This window comes from Phalacrocorax carbo, chromosome 11 (assembly GCF_963921805.1).
Source record: "Phalacrocorax carbo chromosome 11, bPhaCar2.1, whole genome shotgun sequence".
Taxonomy (NCBI): domain Eukaryota; kingdom Metazoa; phylum Chordata; class Aves; order Suliformes; family Phalacrocoracidae; genus Phalacrocorax; species Phalacrocorax carbo.
Window position 1 is genome coordinate 6,063,601 of NC_087523.1, and position 19,585 is coordinate 6,083,185.

Genomic DNA, 19,585 nt, shown 5'->3' on the forward strand with positions numbered 1-19,585 from the left:
TACCCTCTTAAAAAGAAATCTGTGTTGCAAACATGGTGAGAGCTTTCTATGCGCATCTGCCAGAGCAGCACTTACTGAGACTTAAAATATCCTTTCTGTAGAGCTCATGAAAAAAAAATAAACATAAATGATGGGCTTTTGTGGATTTGCTTTTATAAACTAGAGATTAGGGTAGTAGATTAACTTCCATTTCTAACAAGAACTGTTGTGATTTCATCTTATTTTACTTTAACATGTGCCTGCTTATGTCCAGGATTTCCAAACTAGTTTGAAACTTAGACTTTCAAAAGAGCTGGATGCTAAGCTTCAGTGACTTTATAAGAACTGAGTGTTTCTTAAATCTGTTTCTAAGGGATCCTCTGTCATATGCAACAGAGAAATGGCTGATTGAGGCTTACATACTAAAGAAAGTGATAAGTTCCTTGACAAATCTGAATGCTAGTATTTAACCTCATTTCACAATATATGTTAGGCTTTTGTTAGCCTAGGTATACTCATGCCAAAGCTTATCAAACAGGAGCGAATGTTACTTTTTTTGCAAAGACAATTATAGTCTATTACATGTATAAAACCACAAATTATTGTTTTATGCTAGGACATCTTGTTATTCAAATAGGGCTGAGTCAAAATTTAACACCTACTCTCTGAAATTTGAAGCTTGACAAATATATCTCTCTCTTCAGAATACTCAATATAGACACACATATATGGTGTGTGGTTATAAGAAGAGGACGTTTATATCATTAAGTTTCTAAAAGCATACCTTAATGATCAACCAATTTTTAAATTCCTATTTTAAAACACTTCTATCTTTGAAGTAATGGAATTTAATTCCCTGAACAATTCGATAACTCATGAAGTTTAACTTTATACCCCCACGGTTTTATATTTGTTGTGCTCAAAATAATTTCTTAAAATAGATTAATAATAATAGTAATAATAATAATAAATATAGTACCCTTTTTTCAAGCATCATCATAATCCTCATGGTTGTAGGCACAGCTGTTGAAATGGGCTGAAAAGATTGTTGTCAGCAGTTGCTCACTCCCATTCTCTTGGCTGTTATTACTGACCCTAACATCTTTCAGAAGAATCACAGCTCTGACTGTTCCCTAACACTGTCTTAAAAATTATGTATGCTGTGAGACATCCTGTTCTGTAAAGAATTGTGTCAAATGTTGATTTGGCCTAAATTATTCCCATCATGTGTTAATTTTCCAGGTGCTGGGAGAATCATCTCATTTGGAGAAGAACACTAAAAGTATACTAATGCTACTAGCTAAAATTAGAATGTTTTTGTATTTTAATTGAAAATTACTTGGGAGAACAGAAAAGAACATTGAAGAAAATCTGGAAGTCACTGTTGGAGGTTGTTCAAGGGAAACTGAGGATTAAAACTAAATAGCATACTTTCTGAGAGGTAAATTTTTTTTCTTTCAGCAAAGGAAAAGAGGAAAGTTCTTAATATATATATATTTCTATCCTGTCAGCAAAACTTCTTGATGCCAAAAACTTCTTAATAGTTGGAAAAGGCTTATGTGAAATGATACGAGAAACTTCCAATCAAACAGCAAAACTTCAGTGGAGAAACTGGTCACAACTGAATGTTTAACGAGCTGATAGCTGTGAAAGTATTGCCTCATCAGAATGGTGCAAAAATTTCTGAAGATGCTAGCAGTGCCTATAAAGGCCCAATTAGGAAGTCGTAGCCATCATAGTAAGTAGTTTTGAACTCATAGGTAAATGATGGAAACTCTAATCAGGCATCCTTTTTCTTCTTTCAAATGTCTGTTCTGAATGAGGCTCTGAGCTACTGTGCAAAGATTGCTCCAAATCACTCAGCCACACTTCTATGCCTGACTGGAGCACAATGAAGTTTGGATTATGCTGTTTTAAATTATCACCCATTTGAAGTAATTTTCTTTATAAAACAAGATTAAAATGACTGCAATTCAAAACATTTTACCTCAAATTGATGTGAAAATTGTAGTGTTCATATTATTTCCATTTTTCAATTTGACAAAACATTTCACTCCATATATAAGCTTTTCTGTGTTGTCACTATCTTAAGAGTGAAAATATGCATTTTACTCTGTGCATTTTACTCTCTCCCGATGTGTCTTATTTCTTAACACTACTTATTTAACTTTTTAAAAGCATGTCTTTATACAGCCTATTGTGGTACCTGGGGAAAATATAAATAGATTTAGGAAGTTTGCTTACTTCCTTTCTACCCCACACAATAACAGTTTATAACTTCATATTGTTAAATGTGTTCTCTGGTCTTTCTACACGCCTGATGGTTAGATGAGTGCTGATGATAAGGCAAAGCACGGAAGAATCTGAAGTTCTAGCTTGACAGAGCTGAAACTCAGATTATGATGACTTTTATTTACTTCAAACTTCCTTTAATTTGTTTTTAAACTAATACTGTATTTTTTTCTCCATAATTTTTCCTCAAGGTTTCAAGTGTCCTGAATAAATCATTTTGGGAGAGAATAGTGTTTTCTCTTCCTCAGAAGTTTATTTCATAGGCAGGCAGTTATATCAGCAGTTCTTTTTTAAAAATCCAGTTAATTCCAAGTTACTTGCTTGAGTTCCCTATGAATAAGGGTATTTGTTTCATCTAATATGCTTCCTGCAGACTTCTTGTAGTAGCACAGTACAGAACAATACTGAAAAGCATTGGAAAATTAAGTGGCTTGCAGAAGTCCATGGCTAAATTAGTGCCAGTAAGAATTATAACAGTAAAGTTCCTGGCCTAAAAATACCAATATACACATGTACTTATTTTTAACCTATACTGTATTCACCTGTAAAGACAACAGAATGCCAAACCCTATCACTTAATGTAATAGCAATACATATGTCAGCTATCAGACTCTCAAACTCTGGGAAAGAGCTGCTTTGTGTGCTAAAACTGCAAAGGATAATTCATTCCTTACTAGGGGGTATGATTTCATGAGCTGAAAGCTTTAACTAGTACATATGTATAGGATATATTTAAAGTGATTATGGAAATGTCACTGCAGGACATTACATTATTAGTAGTCCCTCATATGTTGATTGCTGTCCCCTTATGTTTGCTGATAATTAAAAAGCAGATTAGGATGTCATGATAAGAATGAGTGCAAAACGTCCCTTTTATCATTTGCAATAAATATGAAATAGTGGTCTTTCTGTATCCTTCAGTGATCTATTTGCGTTGGTGACAAATGACATCTTTCTCCTTGTAATGTGCCTGCAGGGTTAAATGACTTTATTATTATTAATGAGTCATTGCTCCAGCTGCCCAGAAATAGAGGCAGTAGGAAACAGAAGAGATATACACCTAAGTAATTACAAATGTAATTATTACCTTTCAAATTTCATTTTTACAGCAATCACAAAGTTGTTAATCAAATGTGGCCTTTTCCATGTATTCACAATTTTGGGGGGTCTTTGTCAAAGGGATGAGTAGCTCTGTGGTTCCACTGAGGGTAGTCTGTGGCAGATTGACAAAGTGGTAATGACAGAAAACTGCTGTGAAAAATTGGTTAGAAAATGTTGTCTAGTCATCAAGGAGTCTGTGGTTCAGAGGGTTTTCCAAGAGAAAAACCCTCCTGAGCTGCAGCCGTATGGAGGAGAGTGTCCTCTTGGGGAGGACAAAAGCTGCAGGAGGGGAATCCTTTTGTCCCGTGGAGATATGAGTTGTCAAAGTCGTACGCCTCCTGTCTGTCCTTCTGCAAGGTTGTAGATTGTCATTAAGGAATCCAATAAGCACAACGGAACCAACATGCTACTGGGCACTTCAGGGGAATTAAAAATTTTGCCCTCTTGGCCCAGCAATTGTTATCCTAATTACTCATAATTCTGGATTTTCAGGTTTTTCGGTGGAGCACAAGGTTTGTTCTTCTCTAGCAATGGTGAGGGAGTCACAAGACATTTAGAAAAGGGCAATGTTTGTGGATTGTGTTAGACCACATTGCAGATGCCATGAAATGAAAGCAGTGTTGTTTTTCAGAATCATAATCTGAACTTGAAATTTATTGTGAAATGGAAAATATGAGGAAAAGCTTTGGAGAATGAGAACACTTCCTTTCAATAATGTCATTTCTGCTTAATCTTGAAATATTAAGGATTCTCATACTTTAAGAATCTAAATTTTTAAAAAAATTAATAGAGAAAATGGAAACTCTTCGTTCCCATACTTTATACCCCAAAATGTCATTTGAGTCAACACTGTCACAAAAGAGTTGAACTTTGAAACTACATTTGTAATGGAAAATTGTTTTGTCAAAAAAACTTCAGCGAGCTTTACATATATATTAAACTGGAATAAATACATTCAATATTGTTGATGGTCCAATCAAATGTAACATCTATTAGCACTCAGATAAGCATAGTGTGTTACATAGATACCAGCATAGGTGAATATTGTAAAAATGTTTAGAAGTGTTCGTAAAATAAATAAAGTCAGGGTATTCATAATAAAAACAAATCATTTTTATTTACATTTTCATAAAGCAAAATGCCTTTTTTTTTCTTGAAATACTATCGGAGTCACAGCATAAAAGCCATAGAATATCTTTAGGCTGTTGTAGATTTATTTTGTTTGCTGCTCTAGTGACCTTTGACTTTAAATTTCTGTTTCTGTTTACTTGATGAAAACATAATTTCAAAACATCTTTTATTGTCTACCTCTTGAGTTATCACAGGAAAGCTATGTTTACTGGCTTACTTAGCGTTTGGAGTTTTTATGTTTTCCTTTTGAAAATTAACATTTCACTAAAGTGACTGAACCATGAACAATTCTCACAGGTGTTCAATTACTTAATTTAAAGGAATTTCTTAGCATTCTACTTTAAACCAAACTTCTGTTTGTTTTTACTGTAAAGTCAATAAAAAGAAAACAGAGCCCCATTTGGCATGTAGATATATCAAGAAACTCTTACTAAAGTGAATAAATGGTGTAAATACAGATATTTGAAGCAGAATTCCTGGTCTTTTATCCCACACTTATCCCTGGAAGGATTTGCCATATGTGAGGTATCTCAAACATAACTGAAAATGAACTTCTGCTTGTCCTCTTCTTCATCACCCTGCCTGTATTCTGTATTCTGCCTTCTGCTGAGGATTACTCACTCATCTGATCTGCTTATTGTCACAAGTGTTAGAATTCGTTATTACAGTAGTATAAGAGCATACTAATATTTTCGTGTAGATTCTTTATCGAGAATAAATGCTACTAACCTTATTCCACCTAGAAATTCTGTTCCCTTCTTATCTCTTAGAAGTTCATCCTTTTCCTATCTCCAAGCCCAGACCTTTGTTCTCTAGCCAGAGAACCACAAAAGGTAATCAATTTTTTTTGTTTGTTATTACAATGTCCACAGCCTAAGCTTAAGAAATGTATTTTCTGCTGTTTCCAGGCCAAATGAGTTTATGTAGATTCAGCGATTCATAGCTTTTTTTATGAATCTTCACCCTTTTGAGGTATTTAGTGATTTATAATAAAATCAGTAAACTACCTCTCCTTCACACACACACAATTTTATTTAAAACTTACACCTTAAAAACTTAATATAATATATTCTGTGTACTTTCACTGTAGATATTGTAAGCAAGAATTTTCTTCTTTTGAAAACTTAATATATATTTGATTGCAAGTGTGAATGAAATCGAGCAGCCTCTTTAGCTAGGTTTGAAGAAGAGAGAGAACAGATGTTATGAATTTTCTGTAGAAATTGCTAAGTTAATTTCTTTTTCTAAGGATTAGTTATACGAAGCTGCATTTTGAAGACTGCTTACTTTATAGTTTCATACAAACAACCTTTCTGTACAGACAAAACCTCAAGCTCTTTGTATTGTTTTAATGTATTTTTTTCCTGCTTTTATAGGAAAGGTATAGTAATGACCACATTTCCATTACATAATACATTTTATCACGTTTTATCCTTTTTAACATGTTCAGTGCATCTTAAAATAGTATATTGGTACACCCCTAAATTCCCCAGGAAACCCACATGCAGAAGATTCTCCTCAATGTTGAATGAAACAAAAGAACATACTGTGTTGAACTGACCCTGGATTAAATAAATAAAGGAATTTACACAAATACACATCTGTTTAACTGGTGATAATGGCTCCTCATATACACTCCTAATGAGGCATTTGAATAACTATGTGATCACTAAAGGAGATATAAAAGGTATTTCAGAGTGTACAGTTACCTTGTATTGGTTGAGTGATTTTTCTGTCAATTAGCCCCCATTCTGTTTTAATATGTTTAACTAAATCACAGTTTTAATTTAAAAAATTTTAAGGGATGACTTCCACTTGCATGTTTAAGAGCAACTTTTACTGAGCATTTGAAATTTAATCTCTAGCATTAGATGTGAGATATACTTTTTCTCATAGATTTCCTGTATCTTGTGTTTCAAGTAATGTTTAAGGATATTTAAGAAAGCATAAAACTAGGTTTTATATATGTACACATACATGTGTGAGCAATAAGGCTTTAGAAACATCGTCCAGAGTATTTAGTTAAATTACTGTTGTACTTCTTGCTGCAGACTCCAAATAGTGCTTGCAGATACACTAACATTACACTTTTTGTCTTCCCAATCACTGTAACAGGCAGCGCTGGTAAGAAAATCTCATCTTCCAGAGAACAGTAAAAGGTTTTCAGTCCCCTCAATACCTCTGAGAGGTGGGAGGGAGTGAGCGGCTCTGTAGTGCTTAGCTGCCGGTTGCGGTCAGCCCACCACTTTAAGATAAAGATGTTACTCGAAGAGGCAGTCAGTCCAGGATAATAATTGCTGGGTATCTACAACTTTCTATAGACTCTTCTCTCCCTTATTGCAAATAAGAGTTGTACCTTGAAAGGCTTAAAATGAAGACAGAAAGTTTGCTGTGTTATAAATGCCCTACAGAAAACTCATACTGAAAATGTTCCTTTTTCCGGGCACCAGCTGAAAAATGGCAGCTGAAGCCCTTTTTTCATCCAGCATGTATTCGTAGTATGTTGGGTTTATTACAGAAACTTTACATAAGTAGAAGAGCTTAATATATACTACCTAAAATGCATAGTCTTCTCAGGTACGGGGGAAAAAATGCAAATTTCACTCTTTACTATATTTCCAGGTCAAAGGTGATTGCTGGAGGATAAACCATTTTTCACTATGTAGTTTCACCTTGTTTAATTGATTTGAATTTAAATTTATATTCTGTGTTAAATAATGGCTGATGTATTAATAATTAAAAAGGTTCAGTACAAATGTGAAGCAGTTAATTAAATATTAAGTAAAGCACATTGTATTACCCAGTGTTGTAATCAATATACTAGATTTTAAGCTATTCATTTTAGATGGTCATTATACTTTACAGGTTATGGTTAAAATCCTCATTCATAACTCAATATACACTTCGAAGGCTAAGAAACATGCATCCTTTGCAAATTACCCTGTTTGTTTTGCCATAATTAGCAACAAAATATGGAGATTAAAGATGAACACAGTTGGACTGTGGAAGCGATAAGGGTCAGTGCTATATATTCTACAATGCTGTCACACCTGTGTTCATTAGGCTGAAACAGAAGAGGTTGCAGAGGGTTTGGGGGCTGGAGGTTTCTTTTGATGAAAACAGCAATTATTGAAACTGAACTTTTTACAGGAGCATTGCTTTTAGACCATTTATTGGTTTTGATTAATACAAGATTGAAATTCTAGTCAGAATAACAATAAGAGATGACTTAATGAAAGATTAATGTGCTTTATTTATATGGCTATTATTTGTGAAGGAAAGATTCGCTTCACTCCACAAGCACAGTTAATTATACAGGAATTACCATATGCTGTCGCTTTCGCCTTGATACTTCCTCCATTCCTTGTCTTCCTCACCAACTTTCCCCAGCCATCTTTGAAAACATTTGCTTGACTAATTGAAGCCAGGTGCAAAATACTCACACCTCATTCCATTGGCATTTTATAATAAGAAGCCTAACTCATGGCAGTTTCAGAATTAACTTCAAATTAAACCCATGGATGTTAGGATAAAAACTGTGTTCGCTGGAATGAAAGCAGAGCTTGTTCTTGCAAGATATCCAGTACAAGCTGGCAAGCCTCGGTAGCACATGAAAATGTGTGATTTCCTGCATGCCTGTTGATTCCTCACTTAGAACATCTGGAGGATCAATCTTCCTCCGAGTGTGATTTCTCACAGGCTCTGGCAGAGGCAAGCTCTGTATGCACAGCTAAAGAAAGCAGTGTGTCCTACTTGTTTTTTGAATAAAAAGATTCAAAGGCAAGAACTTAAGTAACATTTTTAGGATTTCAATTTATTGAGACATATACAGGAAATAAAATATTCATAAGAAACTTCTCCCAAAGGCATTTTATTATTAAACCAAAAAAAGTAGAGTATATTATAGCAGTAGTTATTTAGGGTTTCTACAGTCAAGCTTCTTCCTCCTAACTTTATTCAAGTAACCCAGTTTACACTAACAACTATTCTCCCCTCCCTTTTTTATTGTTAATGTCATTTCTGTTCTCTTCACATAGTGGAGACCGCTAAATGATGTTACCCAAGTGGCCACTTCTGGTCACCAGGGTAATTCTGGACTATAATTTCCCTATATTATGCCTGAATTCCTGCTTAGATTTAGTACCACATTTAGTAAATACACATGGGCAAAAAATGGGGGGGTCACGACTCATTCCTTAGGAGCTATTGGCTGAGATGAGTAGTATAAGGTTGTCATCTTCATCACTCTGGTGGGTTCCTGCTGAGCAGAGAGCACTGAATGTGTAATGGGAGCTGTTTAATACGAATCGCTTCAGTAAATGAGAGGCACTTCTGGATGCTGACAGAATAGCATTGGCACTGCAAGCCATGTATTCATATATGTGCTGTGTTGTGAAAATATGAAAAATAGCTCAGCAATGGCATAATCATGGGCAATTTGCTTAATTGCTTGCTAATTTTTGCTTGCTTTATTATGAAACAAGAGTGCTCTAAATGTAACACTGGATGGTTTGCATCCAAAATGTGTCAAATTCAATACTGGCTTTTCATTAAGACTTCAGCTACATAGTTTTAAAATTCAAGCGCTCTATATTCTGTGTTTTAAGTTGTTTTCTTTTTTTTTTTTTTTTTTAATTGTTTTAGAAATTTTCTTTACACAATTTATAAGCCCCTAAGCCTGCATCGGTACAGTGCAGTCTGGCAGTTTTTGAACTTTTAATGAATCTGAGTACTTTGCTAATGAATGCATTTACAAATGTCTTTTGATCATTATCACGCATGTGGATAAAGGTGGAGATGTTTTAAGGCTTCGCCAGGAGCTCATGTTCTTGATTGTTCAACTCTTAGAAATGCACATCTCTGCATATATCTGCACATATAGCGGCAGATTTTTTTTTTTTTTTAAAGGGATATGTGCAATTCTGTAAGTTTGGTCTAAACTTTTGGAAAAACTATTCTATTTTGACCAGGATATCCTGCTATCCTGCTTTGAGCAGAAGGTTGGACAGGCATCTTCAAAAGTCGTGTCCAGCCTAAGTCTTTTTGTGATTCTGTGACGCAAGTGATGACTGCTGTGGCAGACCGAGAAAGGAGCCAGCCCTCTTTGTAGTATGTCTCCCTTTTGGGGGCGGAGGGGAGGGCATAAGGGTAGAAAAGAAAGTGTATCATTTATACACCAAGTATATGCTTCCAACTTTTCAATACTGAGACTGCTGATAACGCAGCTCTACTAAGAGCCTGTCTTCATTTGAGAATTCTCTATGAGAAATATTCTCAAAACTGGAACATAATATTAAGCTGGAAAAGCTAAAGTATGTAGTATTGTGCCACGTATTTTGTAGACTGAGAGGGAGAGCAGCATTGTAGAGCTCTTCAGTTTTCATCCCCCAAAAGCAAAGATAATAACCAACATTTTTGTTTACTGTCTATAAAACCTTTCACAGTACAGAAAGTCTCTAACCAAAACAAACAGGGAAAAATTTTCTTATAATTGTTTTGACTGAAGGATAGCTACCTGGTAAGGTTGGAATTCCACATTTTCTTAAGAGAAAGTAAATATTCTTGCTGAAAACTGCTCTGACCTATAAATGAGAAAGACTATGGAACAATGAAGAAAGTCTTTTAACTATTGTGCTTTTAGTTATATTTGACAGTTCTGATCTAAACATTTCATAAGAGCTGACAGGCACGTTCTTTAAAAATGTTCTTAGTTTTGAGGCAGACAGTTTAAAAAATAGTTTCAATCCTAAAACAATCTGGAGTTCAAATGAAAGTGGTAAACTCACATGTGCATGAGTGTGATCTATTCTATGAATTAAAAATTCTCTTTCATACTACTTGTATGTCATGGTTGAAGAATCTCTATGTAGTATGAGAAAAATACGTAAAATAAGTGTTTATTACTGAGTGAAGTAAGAAATGAGGTAGACTGGTAAGAGTTTGATGGAATGTATTGTTTATTCATAATAGATGGGGATATGTACGCTTCTATTTCCATTTATAAACCTGTCGTATCTTATGCGAGAAGATGTTACTAGACACTGATTTTCAGTAGTGAAAACCATAATTTCTTCTGAAAACATTCAGAGACAGCAGGAACCTTCTTTTACTTGATTGGTGGAGGCAAATGTCACAGATGTTTCCTACCACTGAGTACTTATCCGACTATGCAGAATAATCGCCTACATTTCTACTTTCAAATGAGAAACAAGGGCTTAGAAAACTTTCCCTTCACCCACATTTAGCAATGACTTGCAAAGATGTGAAATAGAAGGAGGCTCAAAGAGTTGCAGCTGGAAAATGCTATGGGCAATTTACACAGCCTCTGATGAATGGCCACATGAGCACTGAACTTCACGCTCACGCAGCTGTGTGGCTGGAATTCCTCCTCAGATGGTCCTCTGGGATGCTTGGCTGAGCCTGCCTGAGAATCCTTTGTTTAAAGCAGGCAGCAAGTGGTGGACAGGAAGCCAGACATGGTGCTGAGGACAGTGTCTCAATGCTAGTTACAGTGACCTCTTTGCGTGTCAAGTCTGTAACAGAATATTTGGAAATTGGGTGTGTTCAATTGTAGGTTGGTACCACTAGTGTAATACATTGCTCACATAAAGCTCTCTTCTTTGATAAAGTCGGAATTGTTAAAAATGTATTTGTAACAAGCAAAGCATAGTTTAGATGACAGTGCAATGCCAGTGCCAAGTAGCTATTTAGAAGGATTTCAGGTGCTAAAGAAGCAGGAGAACGATGATATGTTAGGAAAATAGAGAATGAATTACACTGACAGAAAGAAGCTACATTTCATGGCCTGGAAGAGCAGGCAAAAAAGATAAAGCCTGGTGAATATTCATGCAGAAAATTTCCTACATTTTCTTCTGGGTTCATTCAAAACCAGATCAATTATGCTCCAATAGCATTTTTAACTTCACTGTGCTAAAAGCATAATATTTCACACTGCTGGTTATATTTATTTTTACTTTATACCAAGCAGAAATTGTTTTGCATCCCAGTTATCCTTGCTAGTATATTTACTGCAGCAGATCAGCTGATGAGATTTTCTAAGTTTCCTTTAAATGCAGGTATTGGAGACCCTGCCGGCCTCACACTATATTCATTGTAACACCCTTAGTTAATTTGTTTCCTGCAGCACACCCAGTCTCCTGAACACTGCCTCACCGTTGCACTAATGCTATGGCGAGTACACAGATGATTTGGATTTAAAAACCCACAAAACTGTGTTACTAATTAAAAAAAAAAAAAAATGTAGTCCTTTTAAAGTTTGTCTAGAGGTTAAGGATATAATAGATCTATTTTAAAAATTTATTTCTTTTCTTTCTTCTTAATGAGTGCAGTCTATTACAAAACAAAACTTGACTGTTACTGTTTTGAGTCAGACATCATACAGAAAAGTATTTGAAAAATACTTTTAATTTTCCTGTTCTTCTGCAACACTGCAGAGATGCTTAGTAGAAAAGGGTTTTAACTCTTCTAAGTTAATGAGAATTGTGTATTTTACATGTTATTAAATATAAGCGGTGATGAAAAACATATTCTGACAATCAAGTTTACGTGTACCACATACCAACGTTGAAAGAAAGATTATGACTGCTACAAAAAGTGTAGCAGGGTGTTCTAAGCAACCCTGCATTGGTAGGCTGTTGTATAACAAAACCCCAACTCAAAGTCAAAATAATTTCTATGCATAACTTATCATTATGCCCAGGATTGTTCCAAAGTGGTTTTTTTTTTGTGTTGTTTTGTGGGGTTTTTTTTGGTCTTTCCCCCCCCCCCCCCAAAACTAAAACTCAGATAAAAACATCTCTTTATTAACAGAATAAACAGAACTGTCATTCTGACAATGTTGTTATTCTCAGCATGGTAACATGTTCTACGTCTACAGGTAGTCTGGCAACACATGGCACAAAATTACTGTCCTACTGATCTGTCGAGGTGGTGTAGAGAATGTTTTATAAGTGACCTTTTATTTCTGCAGTTGCCTTGTCTAAAGCTTAAATGTTAAGTTTTTATTTCCAAACACTTCTTTTGATGGTTTAGCTTTGTTTGCTCTCTGACTGAAGTTTGAGAGAGATAAAACAACTATTGTACCCACTTGCTGTGAAGAGCTAGAAATGCATAAGTATTATTTCCAAATAAATAATTTTGTGATTTTCAGTTTAACAGAATAAATAGCCTTTTAAGAGCAATAAGAAAGCCTTGAGAGAAAAAGAAACACTGAGGTACTGGGTGTCAAAAAGTTTTTTTAATAACTACAAAAAAGATAATTTTCTGTATAAAACAGGGATAACTCAACACTCTGTCAAGGTTGCACCCGATTTCAATGAATTGCCTTGATCACAAGAGAAGCAAACCTGGATAATTAAAGAGCTTAACAAGACTTGTATATACTCAGATTTATGCCTTTAATAGCAGATAGCAGGACACAGAAAGATTAGACTAATCTACTGGTAGTAACATTTTTTTTTTCAGGAATTATTGCTTTTGCTGAATTATTTCCACATTTGTCTCCTACTGCCCATCAAAACTGGATTAGTATTTCAACAGCAAGGTGCCAAAGCTCTGTCAGGATTACATTGAAAAATACTGAGACAAAATGACTGAAGACATGTTGAAATGCCAGAAATAGGGCAAAATAGCATTTATAAACAATCATTTCTCTAACTGGCACATACTTGTACAATATACTTAAGGAGTAATAACCAAGACTATAGCATTACTGATACAGTGAGCAACCAGTTATCTACTTAAACGTTGTAGAGCTAAGAATGATGTATTCTCTATTTTGGACAGCAGCATTATGTATTTCAGCGCCTGAAGGGAAAACTTAATTCATTTGTATTGAGATGTAAGATGGAAATATGTATTTGTGCTTTGTAGCTGTACACAGATTTCAACATGCAAAGTATTTACTAAAACAGAAAAGCGGCATGTGTTTAAACATCAAGCTCAGAGGGTGAGAAGCTCCTACTTCAAACTTGTATTGCTGTAAGTAATTTCTAGTGGCCTATCTTCTCCAGTGGTTATGAGCCAGAATCCAATTTTAAATGTTATTTTCATGAAGACAGATATTAAAATATGTATGTATCTTTCATTGGAATGTTTTGTGAAGAAAATACAGTGAAATATCTAATCAGATACTCTCTTTGCTCCTGATGTATTTAAACCAAGTACACAACAAGAGAATATAAAACTAACACATAATATGAAAACTATTTCTAGGAATGATTTGTAGAAGTTTAATTTTATTAGTTTGAATTTACACAACATGGTAAAGCCACAGTTTAAACAAAACTGATGAAGATTTTGTGTGTTGCAAATTATATCTTTCAGATTTAGTTGTTTTCTTTGCTTTTGAACAAATTATAATTTCTATAATCCTTTTTCAAGGGCAGAAACTTTGCATCTACTGAAGAAATCTGGTTTGATTACTAGTAAACTACAGAGGTTACAGCTTCTTTTGCTATTACCCTTTGATTTTTCAAGGTTTCCAGTATCGAACGCGTGGAGAAATCAATTCTCTTTAAAATAGCTGTTACGCTGTTTATCATTCTTAAAGCTCTTGAGTGCATCTTTGAAGCCAATGTACCATCTTTGGCTAGGCGTCCAAATTAATTTTGTTTTACCTTAAGCAAAGCAAAACAATTTAAAAAATCCAGTTTTAAGAGAACATTTTAAAAACCTCCTAATTTTAATAATTACATTTTTTCAAGTAGTTGTGTGAAAATATATTAAATTATGGTATTAGATTATTATAAAGCTTTTAGCTTTATTACACAAATGAGAATTTCAAAAATTGAAATGGTCATTGTATGTAGAATGTATGAGGTGTTTAGTTACATAGCTGTAATGATGGTATCATCTGTTCATTAAACATTAACTTTTTTCTGATGATAGCCAGTGACAACGCTGAGGGCCCCAAACTTGCAAACATCTAAACCTTCATTTCAGTTGTGCGCCTGGCGGTATTTTCTTTCAGAACTGGGACTGTTACTGTCTTTGTTAACCTTGATTCCCTCTGCACATTGGTCTTCAGACCTCTGATAATGTCTTGTCTTTCCATCCTCCCAGCTATCGAAGTAAATCTGCAGAAAGCCCTGGCTGAAGCCTCTGAGACCTGCACGCAGGAGTGTCTCATCCTAGGCCATTCTGACAACTGCTGGATGCCGCCCTCTTTGACACAGTATCAGCAGTCCAACACCCCTTTGCCGTCGTTTGGCTTCCAGCAAGGCTGGGGCCGAGGAGCCAGGCCTGAGGGACGACACACTCTTGGGAGGCCCCTTCCAAAGGACGACACGGACAAAGGCCAGGCTGGGCCCAGGCCCCAGTTCTACAACACCTGCAAAAGACAATGCGCCAGCGAAGATCCTGTCAAAGTCATTCCTCTGGCAAACTTCGCTGCGTCCCACCAGACACCAGTGTCTGGGAGTAGCACTACGTTTATACATGAGCACCAGCTATAAATGCATATCTGACAAATCTGTTATTTCAGGCTTTAAGTGTGACTGTATATAGTCACAGCCTAACGCTGTTCTTAGTGCGCATACAAACTTGTTAGGCTTGTGAATATTTATGTACATAGAATCCTAAATTTGAAATTGAAAAGCTAAATCCTTAGGACTTGGTTAAAAGAAATTTACCATAGTTCTTGGTAAAATCCACAAAATGGGGAAGAAAACCCACAACCCAGAAACAATAAAAAGACAAACAGAAAATCCTGTTGATTTTCTTATATGGGCCATATAATGCAATTACCTGCCAGCAGTTTTTCCTCCCTGTTGAACGCAGTTTCTTAGTACAGTTAGGGGAATGATTACAGTCTAAATATAGCTTACTCAATTTTTTCTTTGTTGTTATAATTTCTAATATATAGCATATTCATAGATTTCATCTTCCATTTGCTTAGCAATAGAGATCAAGTGGGCATTTTCTCATTTTATTTCATTACATAATAAAATGAATAAGATCCTAAAATCTAATTCTTAAGAAGGATGGTACATCTTTCCACCATAATTTATCTCTTATGTAATTAGGAAGGAAAATGTACTTTAAAGACGTGACAACTGCTTTTGATTTTATGTTTTTGGCTCAGTCTTCAGGTATTTATTCTTTGAAAGAATGCACTAGATGAAATAGAAAGCTTTCAGCTAGGCTTTTCTGTGTGAGATAAACAACATGACAATAGTAGGATATGCAAGATCAAAACTGGAAAAAATGTATAAATAACCTTTTTTAATTTCCAAGATTTTTCTTTCTACAATAATGCAAGCAACAATATGATATATATTAAGCTTGTCAAGCCATAAGTCTACTTCTTTTTTTTTATTTTTTTTTAATTTTTTTTTATTTTTCCATCTTGCAGAGCTTGCTTTGGCTACTGTTCCTGTTAGTTGAAAATTACATGGGCACTGCTGAAAAGAGTAAGAAAATGGGGTAGGTTGGTTTTGGCTGATGTGGTGTTGTGGCTGCAAACTACTGGCATTTAAAAGACTATTATAGTCATGTATATGGCTTTTTTTTAAGAGCTATATTCACCTATTGGAAGTATTCAGTAAAATGCTAACTATAATATTAAATTCACCACAAACGTATTAGAAGAAGGAGTACTCATTGTGCTTAGTTTATTAGAGAATGACTGACAGTTCTCAGCACAGAAAGAATTAGGTAATGAAAACTGGATAAAAGCAATCATAAACACACTTCAATTATATTATTTGATAAACTCTCAAGATGATTCTCTTTAAAGATGAAGGATTTTTTTCAGTGCTCTGTGTTCTGGAGGATATGTTCTTAATAGTGGCAAAACAAAGCTGGTAAATTCTACCATGGATGAAAATGAGGTTCCTTTCTTAGATGAAAAAACACATTTTCCTTCTAGTATTTTGTTGCTGTTTAGCCATTTTGTCATTTACAGTATGTACGTACCAAGAATTTTTTTCTTTAAAAAGACTCCATAACTCTGTTCAGTTTTATGGCTACATTAAGTGAGACAATCGAAGTTGTATGGAGAGGAAAAAAGACAGTGTGTGAATATTTCCTATGGATAGAATTCTGTGTAGGCTTCATACTGTAACTTAAATCTGTAATTTATAAACAAAACTGTGTGTGTAAAAATGCTGTAATATTAGCTGCTTGTAAAATTTACAGAAGTTGTTGAGGGTTTCCAATGAAAGCTAAAAGAGCTTCTCTTATGTGCCCAGCAGGTATAAGTAGCTTTATATATCACTGTCCCCACTGTAAATCTATTCAAATCACATTTAGATTTTACGTGCAAAATAAAAGAAGCTTCACTTTTAACCTACTGATAGGGTTTAATTAACAAACATCAGATTATCTAATGATGTACTTCTTTTCTTTTTTTTTTTAATGTAGTTTTCAATAACATTTAGAAAAGATGTGGCACACTGGCATGTAAATCCTGGAAAAAAAGAAATAATCCTTTGGGTACTGACACAGAATAGCTGACACAACTCATTTCCAATTCCAGGACAATTAAAATTTTGACAAATTAATTCATACCTGATATATACAAAACCCTTTGTTGTTTGCTTTGGAGATGTCACGACAAGAAAATTCAGCAGTCCTGTTCAGGGATACGCAAAAAAAAGCTTATCTGTAGTTTACACAGATTTACCAAACATATTAATCGTGCAAATTTAGAACAATGCTGACAGCTAATGCTTCCAACTATAAGCAGAGGACTTCAGTTTTCATTACAGAGGGCTGCCATACCAAATGTTTACAGAATTGGCAGCTGTATTGGAAAACTCTCATTGTTGCCTGCAACATTTCCTTTCTGGCTGAAAAATTGTAACTGAAATTTCTTGGCAAAGAATTCATTTCCACAATTTTAGGATTTTCATAGGAGAAGGTGAAGGAACCAGACTTAGTGGTTTTTTGTAGGTAGGGAGGAAAAAAACCCAACAAACTTCACATTTGAATGTTTAGGGGGTTGGCTCCCTTCCTCCTGCTCCCCCCACCAAGGTACAGAAGCAATTAACCATCACCCTTCGTCTTGAAAACAAACAAAAACCCAACAAAACAAACTCAAACGACAACCACAACTTGCTTAAACAAAAAGCACTGTAAAGATGAATCTGGTTATAGGAAGTATTAAATGGTATACCCGTGAAATTGTGTTGTGCTTTTCTAACATTTTGTCAAGAAGATACAGAACACTTAATTGTAAATCCACATTGTATCAGGAGTTAAATGGTTCCCTCACTTTTATATATTACATATCTAATATATAAAACTATGCATTTGAGGTGACATTTTTCTGAGTGGCATGTCAGTATCTGGAGGAATAACGTTGCTAGAGACTCTTTACACATCTTGCCATATATATAAATAATTTATCTAGTACATAGACTGTATATTTTTGTGTAATTTTTTTTAGTCATTTAACTTATTTTATCTTACTTGTGTGAATTTGTGGAGACAACAATCCTATATACAATATACAGTAAAATGATAGTTACATGATTAGATTTGTTTCATACGGTGTAACAATAAAGGAAAACCTTTGCCTTCAAAGTAATGTGTCACACAGTCTAGCCTAGATTATTCTCCCTCCGCCCCCCAAACTCGATACATGCTTGTTGCACTTCTAACTTTTGCATCAAAGTTATGGGTGGTGGTGGCAGAGAGAAAGGTACTTCTTTACATATTGTAGAGCGGTCAGTTACGAAGAAAAAAACTTAAAGAACTGAAGTCAGACTACTTGAAGTAAAATATGCTGTTTCTTTGTTCTCCTAAACTGTACTGTATTATGAAGTGTAACTTAATTCTAAAGAAAGAATAATTAGGCATGTCTGCTTAGGCAGACAGAGACTGCTGAGCACCTGCTCTCTCTGGGCTGTGAGCTGGCCGGATGCAGGTCATTTAGCTAATTATCATGGCAACGAGCCCATGCTAATAGGACCTGAGGGCTTATGAATGTTAGCATGACAGCTAGCTTGACATAACATTAGTTATGTGGTTCTGAATCCAGCCAGGTCTTTTTGCTTGGCGTAGGGCTGGGGGAGAGCAGCCGCTTTAATTCAGGCGTCTATGACCCCAGTGCGTATAGATCTGTTTGGGGTTTTTGTAAGAGAAGTAAAAGTTTGGTCTGTTGTCTTCTGAGCAAGCTGTAATCCAGTGTGGAACCCCGTCAGCCCCGAGCTACCATTGATACCCTGCTTCCGGTGTGGTCAAGCCAAAGACAATAGGCCTAAGTCATTTCTAGTCAGTAATGGCTGATAGCTCAAGGTTGTTTGATTCAAGCTTATAAAGTTTGGGTTCTTAAAGCTTAAATATTTACACTTCATTTTTTTGCTCAAGTTTTGCTTTTGCAGCTTTAATGTCAATCCTTAATGAATGATTATCAATTAAACGATCGCACTGCAGTTTCCTACCATTATTTAACTGGATAAATAAAAAGGAAGGGATTGGTTTGTGCAGACACAAAGTAAAGTTGAAGGCAAAGATTTTATCTGGTATATGTAGGAAAATTGTGTATAACTTATGTTATCCCTAGTGAAGAAAGAGATTGACGATTTCTTGTAAATATTTGAGTTTATATTTCTGGGAAATCTCCCTGCTCTATGGCATACTACAGGATCCAAGAGTGAGCGGTGTACGTCTGTGTATTGAAACAGCCCTAATCACACTTTACAAATCATGCAGTTGGACATCATATACTACAGTCCAGCAGCATTTAAAGTCCAGTAAATTTGCAGTAGTTCTATTTCAGGTTTCTGTACAGCATGATGTCTTGTTAATTACAATACTTATTAATAAACTAGATCCACAAAAGCAGTTTTTTCCTTTGCGCTGTTTTCTTTGTGTTTCTGAAATATAAGGGATTTAAAAGTATTTCTCCAGCTACGCTTCTCTCCCATTTCCAGCATTTCAAAACTCATTTCTTTGTGAAGCCCCAAACTGTCAGAAAGGGAAGAAAATTTAACTTCAATTGCAGTTCCTTCATGCAACTGAGTAGCAGGCTTTTGGTAAACAGTAGGCATATTCACACACAATGTGGACAGCGATCTAGCTTTATATTATCAGAAATATCTTTCATTTCCATGTC

At 35.1% G+C, this 19,585-nt stretch overlaps 1 protein-coding gene across 4 annotated transcripts in view; it reads left to right on the plus strand.

Annotated features, from left to right (window-relative positions):
• The window catches only part of PCDH11X (protocadherin 11 X-linked), a 514,007-nt gene extending 494,693 nt beyond the window's left edge, over positions 1-19,314 (plus strand). For 3 of the 4 annotated variants that reach the window (XM_064462893.1, XM_064462890.1, XM_064462891.1), the window contains one exon: positions 14,587-19,314. In XM_064462893.1, coding sequence (XP_064318963.1) covers positions 14,587-14,978 — 392 coding nt within the window. In that variant the 3' untranslated portion in view covers positions 14,979-19,314. The remainder of the gene's footprint in view (positions 1-14,586) is intronic. The other variant, XM_064462896.1, reaches the window with a different exon arrangement.
• The last annotated feature ends 271 nt before the right edge of the window (positions 19,315-19,585 follow it).